The 18,413-nt window shown below is 35.2% G+C and overlaps 1 protein-coding gene across 1 annotated transcript; it reads left to right on the top strand.

Moving 5' to 3' along the window:
• The first annotated feature begins 7,424 nt into the window (after positions 1-7,424).
• LOC126698682 (probable transcription factor At5g61620) lies at positions 7,425-11,941 on the top strand. Its single transcript, XM_050396060.1, has 7 exons — positions 7,425-7,602; positions 8,365-8,457; positions 10,033-10,247; positions 10,333-10,398; positions 10,496-10,549; positions 10,635-10,757; positions 11,491-11,941. Exons 2-7 carry the CDS (start codon positions 8,394-8,396, stop codon positions 11,593-11,595), a joined length of 627 nt encoding a protein of 208 aa, XP_050252017.1. The 5' UTR covers positions 7,425-7,602; positions 8,365-8,393; the 3' UTR covers positions 11,596-11,941.
• Positions 11,942-18,413: the final 6,472 nt, after the last annotated feature.

Here is an 18,413-nt window from a genome sequence, read left to right as displayed (position 1 = left end):
TGTAAAAAATATTAAGAAAATTGTCGTGTTAATAACATTAGTCCAATTTACACTAGACGGGGTTGTAAGCTTAATATATGTACTGATTAATTAAATAAAATTAAATATCAAATTGTCTATTAAAGAAATAAGGAAATTATCATAATAATTAGTGAATTTCTTAAAATTTTAATAGAGTTTCACAAATAAATTGACAATGTTAATAAATTGGTGAGTCGTATGGCAAAAATACTTAAATTTTAGACATGTAACAAATGTTAAATTATTGGAGTAAATAAACTCCCTCTTTTGAGGTTTGGAAAAATGACACTCCATCCAAAATTTAAAAGAAAAAAACATTTTTTCTCTTAATATCTAATTGACAAAACTTTGTTAAATTAATATTAAAAAATTTTGTATATTAACCTACCCTTTGCTTAAGGGGCAGATTTCTAAAATGATCTTATTTCATAATTAAAAATATTTATTTTAAAATTTTAATTAATGTGTATTTTATTATTTCTAAAATGAATTTGCATGTTATTATTATTATTGTAGGGACACAAAATCTTTAACGGCCCGACAACGACGTTGGGCTCGCACGCGGTAGGTCCCTCACAATAATATTTGTAGAGAGTGGGCTTGAAAGGCCAGCGTTGGGTCACAGGGTGACGTTTTCGGGCCGGACTATAGGTGAACAAACATGAGAACGAGCTTTGGGCTGGATATTCGGGCCCTTCGATCTTGTATCTAGGAGGATTTGGCTCCTCGGATCATGTCCGAGGAGCGTTAGTGCTGTCTCCGGTTGCCCGTCGGTGGGTTTTTAGGTGGTGTCCGGCGTATATTATCCAGACATTCTCTTTCATCAAGTCTTTCTCCAGAAGCTAGATGGGAGCCCCCCTCTTTGGTCACATAACATTCTCTTTTATACTAGCCTACGTTCGTCGTCTTTCGTCCACGTGTAGGGTCGATCTTTCCAGGGCAGATATCTGTCCCATCAGTCTAATCCCTGAATTATGGGAGATGGTCCATAAAGCCTAAAAATCCGGCTCTGTTTGGGGCGGTGTCATGTCAATGAAGGGTATTAAGGACTATTTCCGTGAGATATTTTCTGATATTTCAAGTTTGCCTGTATCCCATTCTCGTCAATGGGGTTCTGGGCTTTCCGAGGACTGAGCGGTCCTCGGACGTATCCTTGAACCACATCGGGCTCACTATTTTTGGGCTTGGGCCCTGGCCTCCTTTAGTTTGGGGGCCTATGGACTCCCTATAAGCGAGCGAGCCGGGACCATAGATTATTGGGCCCCACAATAGCCCCTCAAAACCCTGCTGTCCAACGTCTTGGTTGGAAAGGTGGGTTTTGGTAACACCGAGCCTTAACTGCGGCTCATTTAATTCGGCCCTTGATCAACGTTGGTGACTCTTCACCTCCACGAGGAATGCGCCGGTCTACGAGCCGTTTTTCCTGGATTTATGTACGTGGCCGTTATGCCGCGTGGTTATCTGCAACGTGCCTTTAATCTCTTACCATTTACGAGACCTTCCAGATGTAACAGTTACTGATGGTGTGGGAGAACGAAGCGGCGCGTTATACTCTGGATATCCCTGGGGATTTGAGTGTGTCACATACCCTATCCTTCGTCCCCTATATAAAGGGAGAAAACAGAGGGTGACCTTTTCATATCCGAATCCCTCACGTTCTTCCCAGAATCCACTTCCTCCATCCGGCTACTCCCTATTCAATAATACTTATCTCACAATAATCCACCATGAACACATCCTTCCTTTCCCAGAAACGCCATGTCCCAACAAAACTCGAGATGGCTTGGTCGGGGCAAGGATGGCGGAGGCTTAAGATTTGCCTCCCCATTCTTTTAGCCAAAATCCGAAGCAGGGACTCGTCACACCCCATTTCTGGTGTGACTGAGTCGAAAACCTCCCTTGTCATCTCCATCTGCTCTCTCATGAGCATACCTAATAAGGTTCCCCTTCTCCCTCTTTTGCTCCTTTTACTTTCTTTTCATTGCTTCTCTCTTCTTCTCCTCCTTCCCGCTCATGTCCTCCATCTTCTTTTTCCCTTGCATTCTTCAGTGACAAGAGCTTGCTGAAGTGCTTCCATGTCTTCCAATTCTTCTTCCTTCTCCTTCATTATTTTTGTATAAGGATCTTCTCCTGATATGAGCAGTACTGAGGCATAGATTTCAGAAGGACTTTGAAGGCGAATTCAGAAGACACATGACGGTCTACTTATTTGTATTACGGATATTATTACTGTTTTAGCAGTTCATTTTTTGTATAGGCTTGTTTAAGCCCTTCCTTGTACGTTGTAACAAATTTTCATATTAATAAAAGTTAGTGTTATTCTATTTCGTATATCTTGTTTATATATTCTAACAAATGTGAAAGCGCCGCTCGGCATAATAGTATAGCATTTGAATCAATAATAACTAAGGCCAAAATAATCGTTGATAAAAAGATGCCGCGATAACTTTAACAAAATTATTATTCAACATAACAATCCGACCAGTGAGGAGTGAAACTTATCTGGAAATTAGCCGTGATGGGTGTTAAATGCTTCGATAAGATGTAAGAAGTAGCTATCCGAGGACGTGTTACCCACCGGATGAATGGCCTCTTTAGGTTGACGATCATTAGGTTGTCCTGCCACTTTCATGATACGTTAGACTTAACCCTCTCCAGTATTTAAGCCGAGAAATTTCTTCATTCGGGCAGTTGATTTCCCAAGCAGCCTGAGTCCGAGGACTTTGCAAAACCTGGGCTTTGTTCAAGACTTATGCGTTTTATCTTATGTACTTGACTTTTTTCCCTTTAGGCTTGAGTCCGAGGACCACGCAAGCCTTAGGTTCTGTCCAAGACCAACGTCTGCATTAGTACTTGGTTTTCCCTTTTAGCCTGAGTCCGAGGACCATGCAAGCCTTAGGTTCTGTCCAAGACCAACGTCTGCATTAGTACTTGGTTTCCCCTTTTAGCCTGAGTCCGAGGATCATGCAAGCCTTAGGTTCTGTCCAAGACCAACGCCTGCATCAGTACTTGGTTTCCCCTTTTAGCCTGAGTCCGAGGACCATGCAAGCCTTAGGTTCTGTCCAAGACCAACGTCTGCATTAGTACTTGGTTTCCCCTTTTATTAGGCATTTCCCGAGGTGCCGAACAGGGTGTCCCTGGGCCTCCATGCAAAGCGGGCCTGGGCCGCGAATTCAATGGACCCGCAGATTAAGAGATATTTCTGCAGCCTCTGGTCATGCGGTACTTCACTGACACCCCAAGGATCGAGGCGCGCCTTTACGAGGCCCCTTGAGTCTCTTAGTTGCAGTTGACGTTGGAAGTTGAGCCAAGACCACTTTGTCTGTAGTGCTCCTTGGGACGCCGCGTGAGTTGACTGCCATCATCTTGTCTTTTCAAATAAATAGGAGGGAGAAAAGGTTGCTTTATATATACACCCCTCCTTTTGGTTTTCTCTTACATCACGCCTCCCATATCCAGAGTCCTCCTTTCTTGGCATAACATGTTGAAAGCGAGGGTTGGGAAGAAAGAGCTTTCTCCGCCGCAGAAGCGCCGTGTCTTCATGAGGTTTGTAACAGTAAGGTATGGGCACAGGAAGCACAAGTTCAGGAGAGTACTCCACCTTCGCCGAGGGGGAACGGTGTCTTTCCCTCTTTTAGTCAAAATCCGAAGCAGGTTCTGCCCACGCCAGAATTTTGGTACGGCAGAAGGAAGATTTTCCACCATCGGCACCTCTGCTTTGCGGCAGTCGTATGTTTAGAGAAAGCCCCTCAGTTTCCCACTCCCTGCACCTTTCCTTCAACGGTGCCAGGCTCAAGTTGGGTTTCTTTGGCTGCCTGAGTTATGGGCATGTAAGAGCGCGGGGGAAGAATAAGGTCTCGGAGCTGTGGCCAACCTTTCCTCCGACATACCTCCTCGGCTTTCTCCAGCTTTCTTGCATTTTTATTTTTCTTGCTTATGTAGTAAGCTTTGACGTAGGCTGATTCCAGCTTTTCATTGTACGCTGTACTATTTCTTCTTCGTAATAAGGATGGAAATTTCTTTACTTGTTTTGAAGCACTGTTTCTTTGACAACACTGTTTCTTGAATGGGTGTGCCCTATGTGTGCGTTTCTTCAAGAATGTTTAGAGTAGGATGGCTTGAAGCGTAATTCAACTAACTCCAATTTACCAACACTACCAGGCATTATATCGATAATTCATAATAAATCAAACTTAAGAAAAACTAACCGAGATATCAGTTGGATATTCTGTGATAAGCGCATGAATATCGTCCAAGGCTGATGATTTCTAAGCAATCCATCTGAGCAATCGACTGGGATATAGGGGACTCCGATGATGCTTTCTTGTATTTGGTTTCCCCGTAGGCTTGGGTCCGAGGACCATGCAAGGCCTTGGTTCTGTCCATTACTTTTAAAGATGTCTTCTTGTACTTGGTTTCCCCATAGGCTTGGGTCCGAGGACCATGCAAGGCCTTGGTTCTGTCCATTACTTGTAAGAGTTCTTTTTTGTACTTGGTTTCCCCATAGGCTTGGGTCCGAGGACCATGCAAGGCCTTGGTTCTGTCCATTACTTTAAAGATGTCTTCTTGTACTTGGTTTCCCCATAGGCTTGGGTCCTCGGACCATGCAAGGCCTTGGTTCTGTCCATTACTTTTAAAGATGTCTTCTTGTACTTGGTTTCCCCATAGGCTTGGGTCCGAGGACCATGCAAGGCCTTGGTTCTGTCCATTACTTGTAAGAGTTCTCTTTTGTACTTGGTTTCCCCATAGGCTTGGGTCCGAGGACCATGTAAGGCCTTGGTTCTGTCCATTACTTGTAAGAGTTCTCTTTTGTACTTGGTTTCCCCATAGGCTTGGGTCCGAGGACCATGCAAGGCCTTGGTTCTGTCCATTACTTTAAAGATGTCTTCTTGTACTTGGTTTCCCCATAGGCTTGGGTCCGAGGACTATGCAAGGCCTTGGTTCTGTCCATTACTTTTAAAGATGTCTTCTTGTACTTGGTTTCCCCATAGGCTTGGGTCCGAGGACCATGCAAGACCTTGGTTCTGTCCATTACTTTTAAAGATGTCTTCTTGTACTTGGTTTCCCCATAGGCTTGGGTCCGAGGACCATGCAAGGCCTTGGTTCTGTCCATTACTTGTAAGAGTTCTCTTTTGTACTTGGTTTCCCCATAGGCTTGGGTCCGAGGACCATGCAAGGCCTTGGTTCTGTCCATTACTTGTAAGAGTTCTCTTTTGTACTTGGTTTCCCCATAGGCTTGGGTCCGAGGACCATGCAAGGCCTTGGTTCTGTCCATTACTTTTAAAGATGTCTTCTTGTACTTGGTTTCCCCATAGGCTTGGGTCCGAGGACCATGCAAGGCCTTGGTTCTGTCCATTACTTTAAAGATGTCTTCTTTGTAGTCTTTTCTCTATACTGATTTATTTTTCGAAGGTCAGCCCCTAGGCCAGGGAGGGAGGAGTTGGCTCGAGGCCGCAAGCCCCTAGAGCTGTCCGCCCCGTTGGCAGTGCAAGGCGCAGCCCCTAGACGGAGGAGTTGGCTCGAGGCCGCAAGCCCCTAGAGCTGTCCGCCCCGTTGGCAGTGCAAGGCGCAGCCCCTAGACGGAGGAGTTGGCTCGAGGCCGCAAGCCCCTAGAGCTGTCCGCTCCGTTGGCAGTGCAAGGCGCAGCCCCTAGACGAAGCTTATGGCGGAGCAACAACTGCACGTCGCCGGAGATGAGAAAAACTCGTGAACCTCTGCTTGCTGGAAAGCTGACTCATGCGCCACCCGTGCCAACGCGCAAGCCTTTCCCACAGACGGCGCCAATTGTAGGGACACAAAATCTTTAACGGCCCGACAACGACGTTGGGCTCGCATGCGGTAGGTCCCTCACAATAATATTTGTAGAGAGTGGGCTTGAAAGGCCAGCGTTGGGTCACAGGGTGACGTTTTCGGGCCGGACTATAGGTAAACAAACATGAGAACGAGCTTTGGGCTGGATATTCGGGCCCTTCGATCTTGTATCTAGGAGGATTTGGCTCCTCGGATCATGTCCGAGGAGCGTTAGTGCTGTCTCCGGTTGCCCGTCGGTGGGTTTTTAGGTGGTGTCCGGCGTATATTATCCAGACATTCTCTTTCATCAAGTCTTTCTCCAGAAGCTAGATGGGAGCCCCCCTCTTTGGTCACATAACATTCTCTTTTATACTAGCCTACGTTCGTCGTCCTTCGTCCACGTGTAGGGTCGATCTTTCCATGGCAGATATCTGTCCCATCAGTCTAATCCCTGAATTATGGGAGATGGTCCATAAAGCCTAAAAATCCGGCTCTGTTTGGGGCGGTGTCATGTCAATGAAGGGTATTAAGGACTATTTCCGTGAGATATTTTCTGATCTTTCAAGTTTGCCTGTATCCCATTCTCGTCAATGGGGTTCTGGGCTTTCCGAGGACTGAGCGGTCCTCGGACGTATCCTTGAACCACATCGGGCTCACTATTTTTGGGCTTGGGCCCTGGCCTCCTTTAGTTTGGGGGCCTATGGACTCCCTATAAGCGAGCGAGCCGGGACCATAGATTATTGGGCCCCACATTATGTTTAATTATTAAAATAATATAAAATAAACAATGAAATTTCTAAAAAGTGTGACTATTTTACAAGAAAGATTAAGGAATTAATAATATTTTCAATTGCAAAGAGGAAGTTAACGGAACTTGAATTCAAAAAATAAAAAACTTTAATTATTTATTGATGAAGTGACTTCAACCCCACAGCTTGGATCCAAGACAATCTACGCAATTGGAAGATCGGATAACTCAAGAGTCAAGATAGGCAACGGTGCGACATCGGTGATGCATAGGTTATTTTTCACAATATTTTCTTATATTGTGAATTTGTGACTTCTTTAATCTTTATACCTCTAAAGCTTCTGAGAATTAATGGTTATATATAAGGCTTTCGTTAATTGATATTCAATTGGTGGTCAAACCAATAGTATCATAAATAGTTTAATTAATATTAATACTTTAAAACTATAAATAAATATTCTAATTTTGTTAGATAATTTATTTGTTATCTCCTATAATTAATTTGAGGGGGGAAAATGATTAATTACGTCCTCCTCCCTCAAGTTAATAGTGTTTCCTACAATTAAAAATAAACTTTCCTAAATGAACCAAATTATAGTAAAAAAAAAAAAAAAAAAAAACCTTCAAAAAGAATTACAGTAAAAAAAGAACAATTTTTTTTTTTAAAAATCCTTTCTAATTTATTTTTGAGAAAGAAAATCCTTTCTAATTAAATGTTAAAACTTAAAACATTGATTAAAAAAAAAAAAAAAGTTGAAACGCAAAAGGTAGTAAAAGTAAAACTGTAAAACTATAAAAGCAACAGATTTTGATTTTTGATTTATTTATGTTTAAAATAGTAATAATGTATAAAAGCAGCATTGCTACAAATTCCCTAGTGACTCAGACCAGAGCAGAAAGACAGAAACGAGTGATGAGCAATGAGCTCTCATCTCACTCCAGTCTGCGGCGGCGGCGGCGGTGGCGGAATCGATCCTCCGGCGAGGCGAGGTGGTCTCGACTAGATGCAGGACTTGTCGTGTACTCGGTTACCCATTCCTAAGGTATAAATAGTTTCAAATATCAAATCATATATATATGTATATATATATATATTGCTGATTTGAATTTTTGGTTGAACCATTGAAGAGAGAAAAGGATTTATTTGTTGTAATGTATTTGGATTTCTTTTTCAATTTTTTGTGGGTTTTTTTTTTTTTGTTTTTTTTGTTTTAATCAATCGAATTTTTGGGGCGGTTTTTTTGAACTAATTTAAAAAATTTGAGGACCTAACTAAAAACAATATATATAGAAATTGAGGTTTAAATCCTAAAACTTGTAATGTCTTGTCCGAATAGCAAGAGTGAAAACAATGTATATGCTAATCACCGACTTATCCAATTAGTCGGCAAACAAAGTTTTTTTTTTTTTTTTTTTTTTTTGTGTTTTAAATAAATAAGTGTCCTAGTGGTAGTAGGATTAAGACATGAACAACATAATATATATACTTAGCCATTCAAACAGAGAGAGCAAGCTTTTGTATTCTCTTTTGTCTATTACACAAGACAGAGAATTATTGTAGGGCTGTGTGTTTTGGAGAGACTGAACAATGGTGAGGGGATCTGTGATTGTAAGAAGGTGCTCGCAGTGTAGGCTCAGCGGCCACAACTTTACGACGTGTAGTAAGAAAAACAATAACAATATTACTACTACTGTTGCCTCTGGCAATAATAACAGTAACAATACTAGTACTGCCATCAGCAATTATAACAATAACAATGCTGGCCTTATCAAAATTTTCGGTGTGTATTTCCAAAAAAACGTAGATGATCATGATTTGAACGCGAGCGTTAGCATGGAAAATCGAAGTTCCAAAAGCGTTGAGCACGAAGTTCATATTGATGCTGAGAGAAAGAAGGGTATAATTTTCGAATTCACTTTATATATACACAAATATATTAGTGTTGTTCTACATGTTTTGATTTATAGCATGTCTTTGGTGTGTATATGGGATTATGTATTTTGATTTTTATCTTTTTATACTTTTTTATGATTAGAGTTTGGCAATCTATATATTTGCTTGTTTATTAAAATTTTTACTACTTTTAATTCGTTATTAAAAAAATACATACTTTTAAGTGTTAGTTTTTGATGGAATTCATCACTGTTTTTCTTTTTTTTTATTTATTTTTTGGGGGTGGGGGGGGGGGGGGGGTGTTAATGGATCTTTAGTAAAATCTATCCATGCTAATAAGGTCCTCGCCAATGGCATTAATCAACCTAAGAATGCCTAATTCGTATTATTTGTTCTTCTGGATTAATGCTCGTCAGTTTTCTTGTTTGTGTATCTGCCTATTTGGATTTTGGCTGAGTTTTGATTTAAAAAGACTTGTGTTTTGTGCATGTGTGATTTGTTTATTTTGATTTTTTTTTTTAATTTTATTTTTAAAAGATTATGGTTTGGTAATCTATATATTTGCTTGTTCTATACAAATTAATACTTTTAATTCATTATAAAAAAAAAAAAAATTACTTTCAGTTTTGGTTTCTGATAGAATTCACCACAGTTTAATTTGTTGGGTTAATGATCTTCAGTAAAATCTATCCATTGATATATATGATTTATAATAATATGTGGGAGAGTTTTTAATTTTTTTTGCTCTTCTGTTTTTAACTGTTTATTGTGGTATTTTTTTTCAAGTAAAATTTTGACCAAAATCTGAAAAATTAGCCACGACAATTGCACACAAATATATTGTTGCAGATTCCCTTTTTGTTTCAGTGTTCTATATTATAGTTACTACTTACTACTGCTATTGTTGTTAATACTGTAACTTTTTTGTGCGTCTTGATTTATAGGGTACTGTGTTTTGTATGAACATGGGATTTTTTTTTTTTTGTGGGGGGGAGGGGGGTGGGGTTTAAAGATTAGAGTTTGGTAATCTATATATTTGCTTGCTCATTAAAAAATTTTACTACTATCCAAAAAAAAAAAAAAACTACTTTAAGTTCTAGTTTTGGATGGAATTCATCACTGATTTTCCTTTATATTTGGTTTTGTTGTTGGAATTTATCTTCAGTAAACTCTATATATTTAAATAAGATATTATAATTTTAGATGGGGTATTTTTCTCCTTTTGTGTATAATTCTGTATTTTGTTCAATATATTTTTGAATGAAATCTGATTTCTGAGAATTTATGAATCCTAACGGGCTATAATTACACGAGGATATATACTTTCTAGATTGATTTGTGGAGAGTAAAATTGACTAGCATTTATTCAACTATACACTAATTAAAATTTATGAATTTGAATTCCTAAATATATCTAGGCTTGAAGCACAAACAATGGCTAAAAACAATAAATCTCATATTTTCTTTTTTAAGAAAGTCATAAAACATTGTGTCAATTTGGTGTTTGCTAAATACTAGTTATGGTTTGACATAATTGTTATTAGTATTTTGTAAAATACTTTGCTGTTTGTTTGTTTAGGAAGACGATGGACTAAAGAGGAGCACAAACTATTTCTTATTGGTTTGGAGAAGCTTGGAAGAGGTGATTGGAAAGGAATTTCATGCGATTTTGTGACTACTAGGTCCCCAGCCCAGGTTGCTAGTCATGCTCAGAAACATTATATGCGACAAGCTGCAATTGATGATAAGAAGAAAAATAAGCCGAGTGTGTTTGACCTATCTCTAAATGAAGATGTAATATATTTCCTGCTCTCTCTCTCTCTCTCTCACACACACACACACACATTTCATAGATGTGACTATAATCATGCACTTATAGGAACTAGCTCCAAAGGATTCATTAGTTTCACATACAGAGAAAAGTGGTATTGAAAAGGCATTAAAGGTAAGTCCATCCATCCCAAATTATTCATTTATTGCGTAAAATAGTATGTTAAAATAGAACGTGGTTGTTAACATTGTTATGGCTTCTACTCATATAGGCTAGTAACTCCCAAGCTTTGGCATTGGTGAACAATAATGAGAACCCACTAGAGGTAAAGCTCATATATCAACAACCATTCTTGTATCTAAATGCGGTAGAAATTTGTCAGTCTTTAATGTCTTCCTCCAATGATATAGGCTACTACAGCATATCAACATAATGTGAATCGATCCCCACATGTTGCCTTGGATATTCCACCAATTGCTCAAATGCCACCCCCAGTATTTGGTGCTCCAAATTATTGTAGGAGTCCTTCCACGGTAAGAAACAATTTTATTTTTGCCACATTTTATTTGTTGAATTGAAATTGATATTTTGTATAGTAGTAAAATAAAAATTGATTTAAACCAAGACTAAATTCACAGTGTGTATTGTATGTGTTTTATCTATAGTATTGGATAATTGGATGATAACTACCCAAACTATTAGGATAAAAACCTTGATTAACTCTCTTTAGATGCAACTTGTACTTACATTATTGTACCTTGTGAGGAAATAGACCATTGTTTGCACTCTGTTTGTAACAGCCGAAATTTTAACATCTTGAAGTGCTTTTCTTTATTTATTTTAATTATGAGGTTTTGGGTGAGGGATTAATATGAAGAATTCTCAATGAAACAAGATTACCTAATAATGGGGTTGGTGGAATCTACATTCTTGACTAATCAATGTTCTCTAATTTTCCACAAACAGCATGTTGAATTCTATTGTGAATAGGACAATTATTCTTGACCTCTTTCATGATTAATTTCAACCTCGGATGATTCTAATAGCCACATATGGCTTGTTACCAATTACATCTATTTAAGCATGGAATTTAATTTGTAAATTCTCATTCACCACTAAATGTGAATATAGCAACATCTCTTAGGATAAATGTAGTATGAATTTCCATCTGTTTCTTAGATTTATCAAACACTGTTTTCATTTGAATATTACTCCTTGCCAAATTGTTAAACCAACTGTTGCATGATGATCTTGCTGGTTTAACAGGTGAATTCCGCCAGTCAAAGTTATTCATCTTGGTTGCCTGGAACATTGCAGAATTCGGTATTCCATCACCACAGGCATTCCTCGCACCTAGTCATTCTCGATTAGGTTGTACTAGGCCTTCAATGATTGCAAAAAGCATACAATTGGACTACCTCAACCTACAACAAAGTTATCCTCTCAGACATCTGCAACCATTAGAGTGACATGAAAATTTTGATGCAGTGAAACATTTTTTTTTTGTGCATTTTGATTTATCAATTGATGGCTATAATTCTTTTCTTTTTTTCAATTTTTTTTCGGAGATATGATAGAAATCTTATTTAAGAAATCAAATAAGCATATAGCTGTACTGAGTATTGACCACATCTCTAATTTTTGAACTTTTAGATGTTTTACACTATCTACCTTTTTGTGATCAATAAACCTGTGGCAAAAGCACTATTTACTATTATTTATTATTATTATTATTATTTTTTATCTATTGCTAATTATATCAGTCTACAAGGTAATATAACCTACACCATCTTCTCTAAGTGGTTGTCAGTCTTAGTGATTGTATTCTCTGTCTTGTTCATCTCAAAAACTCAACTCATATTATTTTTCTCGTCCAACCTTTTTTAAAAGCAAAAAAATACTTTCACTTTTCATAGAACACACCATCTATTTGATATAAAGCTTCCAAAGTATTTTGACGACTAGACAAAATTAATGCCAAATCATGTAATTTGGTTTTATTTTTTTTAATTTTTAAAGTAAATAGGATATATTCTTAATGAGTTCATGTAGAGTGTTAGATCAATTAATTAAATTACAATTAAATTTTGGTATTGACTAATTTTAAACTTAGCCACGGATCTATATCTTAAATAAATAAAAATTGAATACAATTTTAAAGTTTAGTTACTATTGCAAATTTGCATAAGCATGTGCTAGAAGAAGTTTATGCTGCTCTTCACGATCTATCATCTATCAAGGTAAGTTCTCATTTTGTCATTAAAAAAAAAAAAAAAAAAAAAAGCCATATATAGGACACAAAATTTTCTGTTTCTCTGTGTTAAGTATAATATGGGTGAATGGTGATTGAAATGTAATGTTGTATTTACGTACAAGGAAAAAACAAGGGTGAAATTTCTTTCATTTGAACCTAAAATGAATGAGTTTAACTTTCCAGACGTATCTATGATATGGAATATGGCATTTTAGTGCATGAAAAAAGAAAACGAAAAAAAAAGGTGATTTTTTTTATTTTTTATTTGGACTGGGAAAAAGAAAAAAGAAAAACTGCTTTACCGGCTTATATTTTTTTTTTTGGTTAAAGGGTTTCCACTTTCCTTTCTCTTCCATATACTAATTAGTAATTAGCAATTACTAAGCAACCATATGAGAGTTTATGTGTGTCACGTTGGTGTACAATGTTGGTGACTGAAATGTCAACCTATATATATATATATATAGAAGGAAAAGTCTAGGGACTCCGAATTTGACATTGAATTATTCACATTCTTTTTGCATTATGTGTTGTGCGGCGGTGATCCTAGTAGAATTCTTTAAATTTTTTATTATAAATCAAGAGCATTCAAATATAAGACTCTACAACTTTTAGTTAAGGCTTAAGAAGTAATTTTCATTTTTTTACACGACCAAAATTTTAAAGACAGACCATATTGATATTGGAAAAAAGGGAGAGAGAGAGAGAGAGAATCAATTGGTGGTAGAATCAATGGCATCATAAATAGTTTAATTAATACTTATTTAAAACTATAAATAAATATTCTAATTTTTTAAAGTTAATTCCTTTGTTATATACTATAATTAATTTGAGGGGAAAAAAATTTAAATTACATGATTCATGCCCTCTTCGCTCAAGTTAGAACAAAGTTTCTCTTCAATTTTATTTTTTTGAGAAACAAGTTTCTCTCCAAATTAGTTTAAGAAAAACCCTTCAAACATCTTATATATCTTTTATATTGAGTGGGAGTTTGAAAATCTAATTATTGAATTGCATATTCTTATTATATTTTTTATATTTGCAAAATTTCTAGAAGATCAAAGATCTATTGCTATGTCATAAACAAATGTTAAAATTTCAAGTTCTTGTGATTTAAAATTGTGTATAAAACATAATTTTAATGATTAAATAGTAAATAACATCTGATTTGAAAATTTTTATTTACATTTTTTTAATTTGATTTAATTCAAAAAATAAAGAAGAAAGAATCACGTAAAAAAAAAAAACTTTAGTATTAAGAAAAAAGAGAGAGAGAAACTCTTGTTAGAACTCTCTCTTATATATATAAAGCAATGCAGCCCAAAATTTTCCACATCAGTGTTTTTTAATTTGATTTAATTCAAAAAAGAAAAGACTCATGTAAAAAAAAAAAAAAAAAAAAATAGGATTAAGAAAAAAAGAGACAAATTAAAGGGCATATATGAATGATTAAGAAAAAAAGAGACAATTTTTAAACTTTAGTATTAAGAAAAAAAAAAAAAAAGGACAATTTTTAAAGTTCTCATTTTATTTCCATTCTATTATTTTCTAATTCCTTTATAAAATGATTCATTTTCTCTTTATCCTACGGGGAAAAAAAAGAGACAAATTAAAGGGCAATGTCATACTAACACTACAACAATTTTTTTCTCTTTTTTTGCATTTTTTTTTTTTTTTTTCAATTTTTGTATTTCAACGTCTTGAGAGATTTCAAGTCGAGGAAGGCGCACCACTTGTGTAAACAAATCCCAGCTCTCACCCTATGCGCTTCATCCCAACAATGCAAAGAGTAGAGCAATTCTCACCGTGGTTGGTCAGTCGTAAGATCACTTCATGTGTGTCTTCTTCCAAGCCTACTACCAAGTTTGTCTCTTTCCTTAGCTCAATGCGATAGACCTTTATAGTTTATACATATCTCAAGAAGCTCAAGAGCGTTATTGAGTCCACCAATTTCTTCAGAAAATTTTTAATTTTATAAATTAAAATCTAACTTTTAGATTTTTTTTTTTTTTTTTTAAAGAGAAGAGAGACATAAAAGGCTAGCAAAAATACAAATTTATCCTTGTTTTTAACAGAAGTGGGTAACTGGAGACAAACAGAGCTTAAATCACAAGTAGGTAAAGTGTTTTTCGGACAAACCATAGGTAGGAAAATTGTAATTTCCCCAATAAAAAAATAGTAATAAAGTATAAAGCAGGTGAACTTTTAGTCATACTTTGATAAATAATTAAAAAAATAATAATTATAAGAGCATAAATGACTACGAGTGATATGAGCTCTCATTTCACTCCAGTTAGAGGAGGCGGTGGCGGTGGAATGGATCCTCCAGCAAGGCGAGGTGGTGTTGACTAGATGCAAGCATGTCGTGTACTCAATTACCCATTCCTATGGTGTGTATGTGTGTGTGTGTATATATATATATATATATGGTTTCTATATCAGATTATATAAATATATTGCTGATTTGAATTTTTGGTTGAACCATTGAAGAGAGAAAATAATTTATTTGTTGTCATGTGCATTTGGATATCTTTTTTGTGGGTTTTAATTTTTTTTTTTTATCAATCCAATTTTTCGGCTTAAAAAAAAAAAACTAAGTTAAAAAAATTTGAGGACCTAACAATAAAAAAAAAAATTTTAAGGTTTAAATCCAAAAACTTGTAATAATACAACCATACTCAATTGTCCGAAAAGCAAGAGTAAAAACTCTGTATTTTCAGACCAAATCACCGACTAATCCAATTAGGTGATTAGGACATCGTTTCTCCCAAAAAAAAAAAAAAAAAAAAAGGTGATTAGGACATCAACAAAGAAATTTTTTTTTTTTAATATTATAAAATAAATAAGTGTTCTAGTGGTACTAGGTTTAGTACATCAACAACATAATATATATTCTTAGCTATTCAACGTAGAGAGCAAGGTTTTCTATTGTTTCGATCTCTGGCTACTCTTTTTTCTATTACACAAGAGAGAGAATAATTGTAGGGCTGTGTGTTAGAGAGTTAACAATGGTGAGGAAATCTGTAATTGTAAGAAGGTGATCACAGTGTGGGCTCAGCGGCCACAACTTTAAGACGTGCAGTAAGAAAAACAATAGCAATAATCATAGTTTTAAAACCGGGCTGGATCGGCTGGTCCGATTGATTCAACTGGGAACCAAGAGCCAATCCGGTCAGATAAAAAGCCCTAAAACCGGTCAAAAACAAGAAAAACCGGTCAAAAACCTGGGTTGAACTGAGAATTTTGAAAGAAACGATTCAGTGACCGGTTTGGTTTTTAATACCATGGCAATAATATTAATACTACTATTGCCATTGCCAATGGTAAAAATTACAGTACTATGAGTATTAGTACCAGCACTTATAACAATAGTACTGGCATTGCCACTGCCAATACTAACAATGCTAGATGCATCAAAAATTTTGGTGCGTATTTTCGAAACGTAAATGGTCTTGATTTGAACAAGAGCGTTAGCATTGAAAATCGGTGTTCCAAAAACGTTGAGAATGAAGTTAAAATTGATGCAGAGAGAAAGAAGGGTATAATTTTCAAATTCGCTTTATATTTACAGATATATATATATATATATATATAAATATATATTAGTGTTGTTCTATATGTTTTGATTTATAACATGTTGTGTTTTGTGTGTATATGGGGTTTAAATTTGTTTATTTTGATTTTTATCTTTTTCTACTTTTTGAAGATTAGAGTTTGGCAATCTATATATTTGCATGTTTATTACAATTTTTACTACTTCAGTTCGTTATTATTATTATTATTTTAAAAAAAACCCTACTTTTAAGTGTTGGTTTTTAATGGAATTCATCACTGTCTAGCTTTTTTTCCTTTTCTTTTTTGGTTTTTTTTTTTTTTTTTTTTGGGGGTTAATGGTTCTTCAGTAAAATCTATTAACTTATATTCATATTATAATTTTAGATGGGTTGTTTTATTTGTGTGTGTGTGCTCTCTTTCCAGATTGATTTGTCGAGAGTAAAACTGAGTAGTATTTATTAAACTATTCACTAATTAAAATTTATTAATTTGAATTCCTATATATATTTGTGGTTGTAGCACAACAAGGCCGGTACAATAAAAATAAATAAAAAATTGAAAAATTTATTAAAGTTTTTTTTTGTTTAATCTAATATATTCGTTACATATTTAAGCTAATATGTAGGCTTATAAAATATGTGGATTTTAAATTTTATGCTAATAAGCATAAAAAATAAAAAATTTCATACTTACATAAATAATACAAATATATATTTATGTATAGAAATATATAAATAGCGGTAATTCTAAAATGGCACATTGGTATCAATCGATACCGAAATATCTCGTTCTTCTGACCAAACCGAAACAGTTCCAGGTACAAAATTGACTCCCTTGATGTCAAAAGCTTTGTAACTTAATTGGATGGTATTTCTTAAAGTTTCCAATAAATTTTCCCACAACTAATTATCAATGTATATTTATAAAAAAAGAAAATGGTGATATTTTCAATGTGGGAGCAATTTCCAAAATTAATAGCCTTTTATGAAGAACCAATTCTAAATTAACACTCCTTAAAAATATCAGGAAAAAAAAATTGTAAAATTCACCTTTTAAGTTTTACCTTAATTAATTTATTTCAGTACTTTAATTAACTTTATTTTCATTCAATTGAGTTCTCTAAATTTCAAATTTGTTTAATTAAGACTTCCATTCACTTCGTGCATGCTGTTAAAGCAACTTATATTCTAACACACTCAGGTTCGATTTTCGCTACCAGTAGGAGTTCGTTAGTGGGCATCACGTCCCTAAGCATGTATGCTCTATTCAGGGGTTTAATATAACCATAAATACCCCAATTTTTTTCTCAAAAAAAAAAAAAAAAAAGAAAGAAAGAAAAGAACTTATATTCCAAAAAATGAACAAAAGCATGTAAAATACATTCATTGTCATATTTGTTGAATATAAAGACTTTATTATTCACCCTCCCCATTTTTATTTCTAAAATATGATATATATATATATATATATATAATTAAGCAACTTATTAAAAAAAACTGATATTCCAAAAAATAAATAAAAGCAAATAAAATATAAATGCTTCATGCTTGTCGTCATATTTATTTATTATGTGGATTTTTTTATTAAAAAAAATCAATTTTTAGGATGTTTTTAGAATTAATGCAAAAACTTTTTTTTGAGAAGGATTAATGCAAAAACTTGAGGGCCAAACTATAAATTTTTATGGTTTAAATCCTAAAACTTGTAACGCGCACCACCTTAGTCATGACACATATCCGACGGGATAGAGGAACGCTATATTTGGAATGACCGAATCACCGACTTATCCACTGTGTTAGCAAACAAGGATCTCTTTGCAATCAGTAATATTAACAGTGTTGATGATCAAGAACACTATATATACTAACCCACATTATATAAGTCTTTGCACAACCATATATATACACAGACCCAGATTTTCCTTCCTTCTTCTCTTTTGTTTATTGTAGGGGGAAGACAGCTACAGCTAGAACAATGGTGATCATGAGGGATTCTGTAAAGTGCTTACATTGTGGGCTCAATGTTCACAACTCTAGCGGTATTGCCACTGGCAATTGTGTCAAGCTTTTTGGTGTGTGTTTGCGAAACAAGGGGGATGATCATGATGCTATGAAAAACAGTGTTAGCATGGAAAATCCGTGCTACGAAAAGGTCGAGAACAATGATAGCGAAGATGATGATGCTAAGGATCTCCCTATTGGCATTAATCAACGTAAGGATGCCTAATTCCTTGTTGTTTTATATTATTTGTTCTTCTGGGTTACGGCTAGCTTGTAAGGTTTTTTTGTGTGTGTATTTGCCTATTTGGATGAGATTTGATTTAAAAAGACTTTGTGCTTTGTGCATGTCTGATTTGTTTATTTTGATTTTTTCAAAATTT

This window comes from Quercus robur, chromosome 9, assembly GCF_932294415.1.
Source record: "Quercus robur chromosome 9, dhQueRobu3.1, whole genome shotgun sequence".
Lineage (NCBI taxonomy): Eukaryota > Viridiplantae > Streptophyta > Magnoliopsida > Fagales > Fagaceae > Quercus > Quercus robur.
The sequence above is the reverse complement of the archived record's forward strand: the minus strand, read 5'-3'. Positions and strand labels throughout refer to the sequence as shown.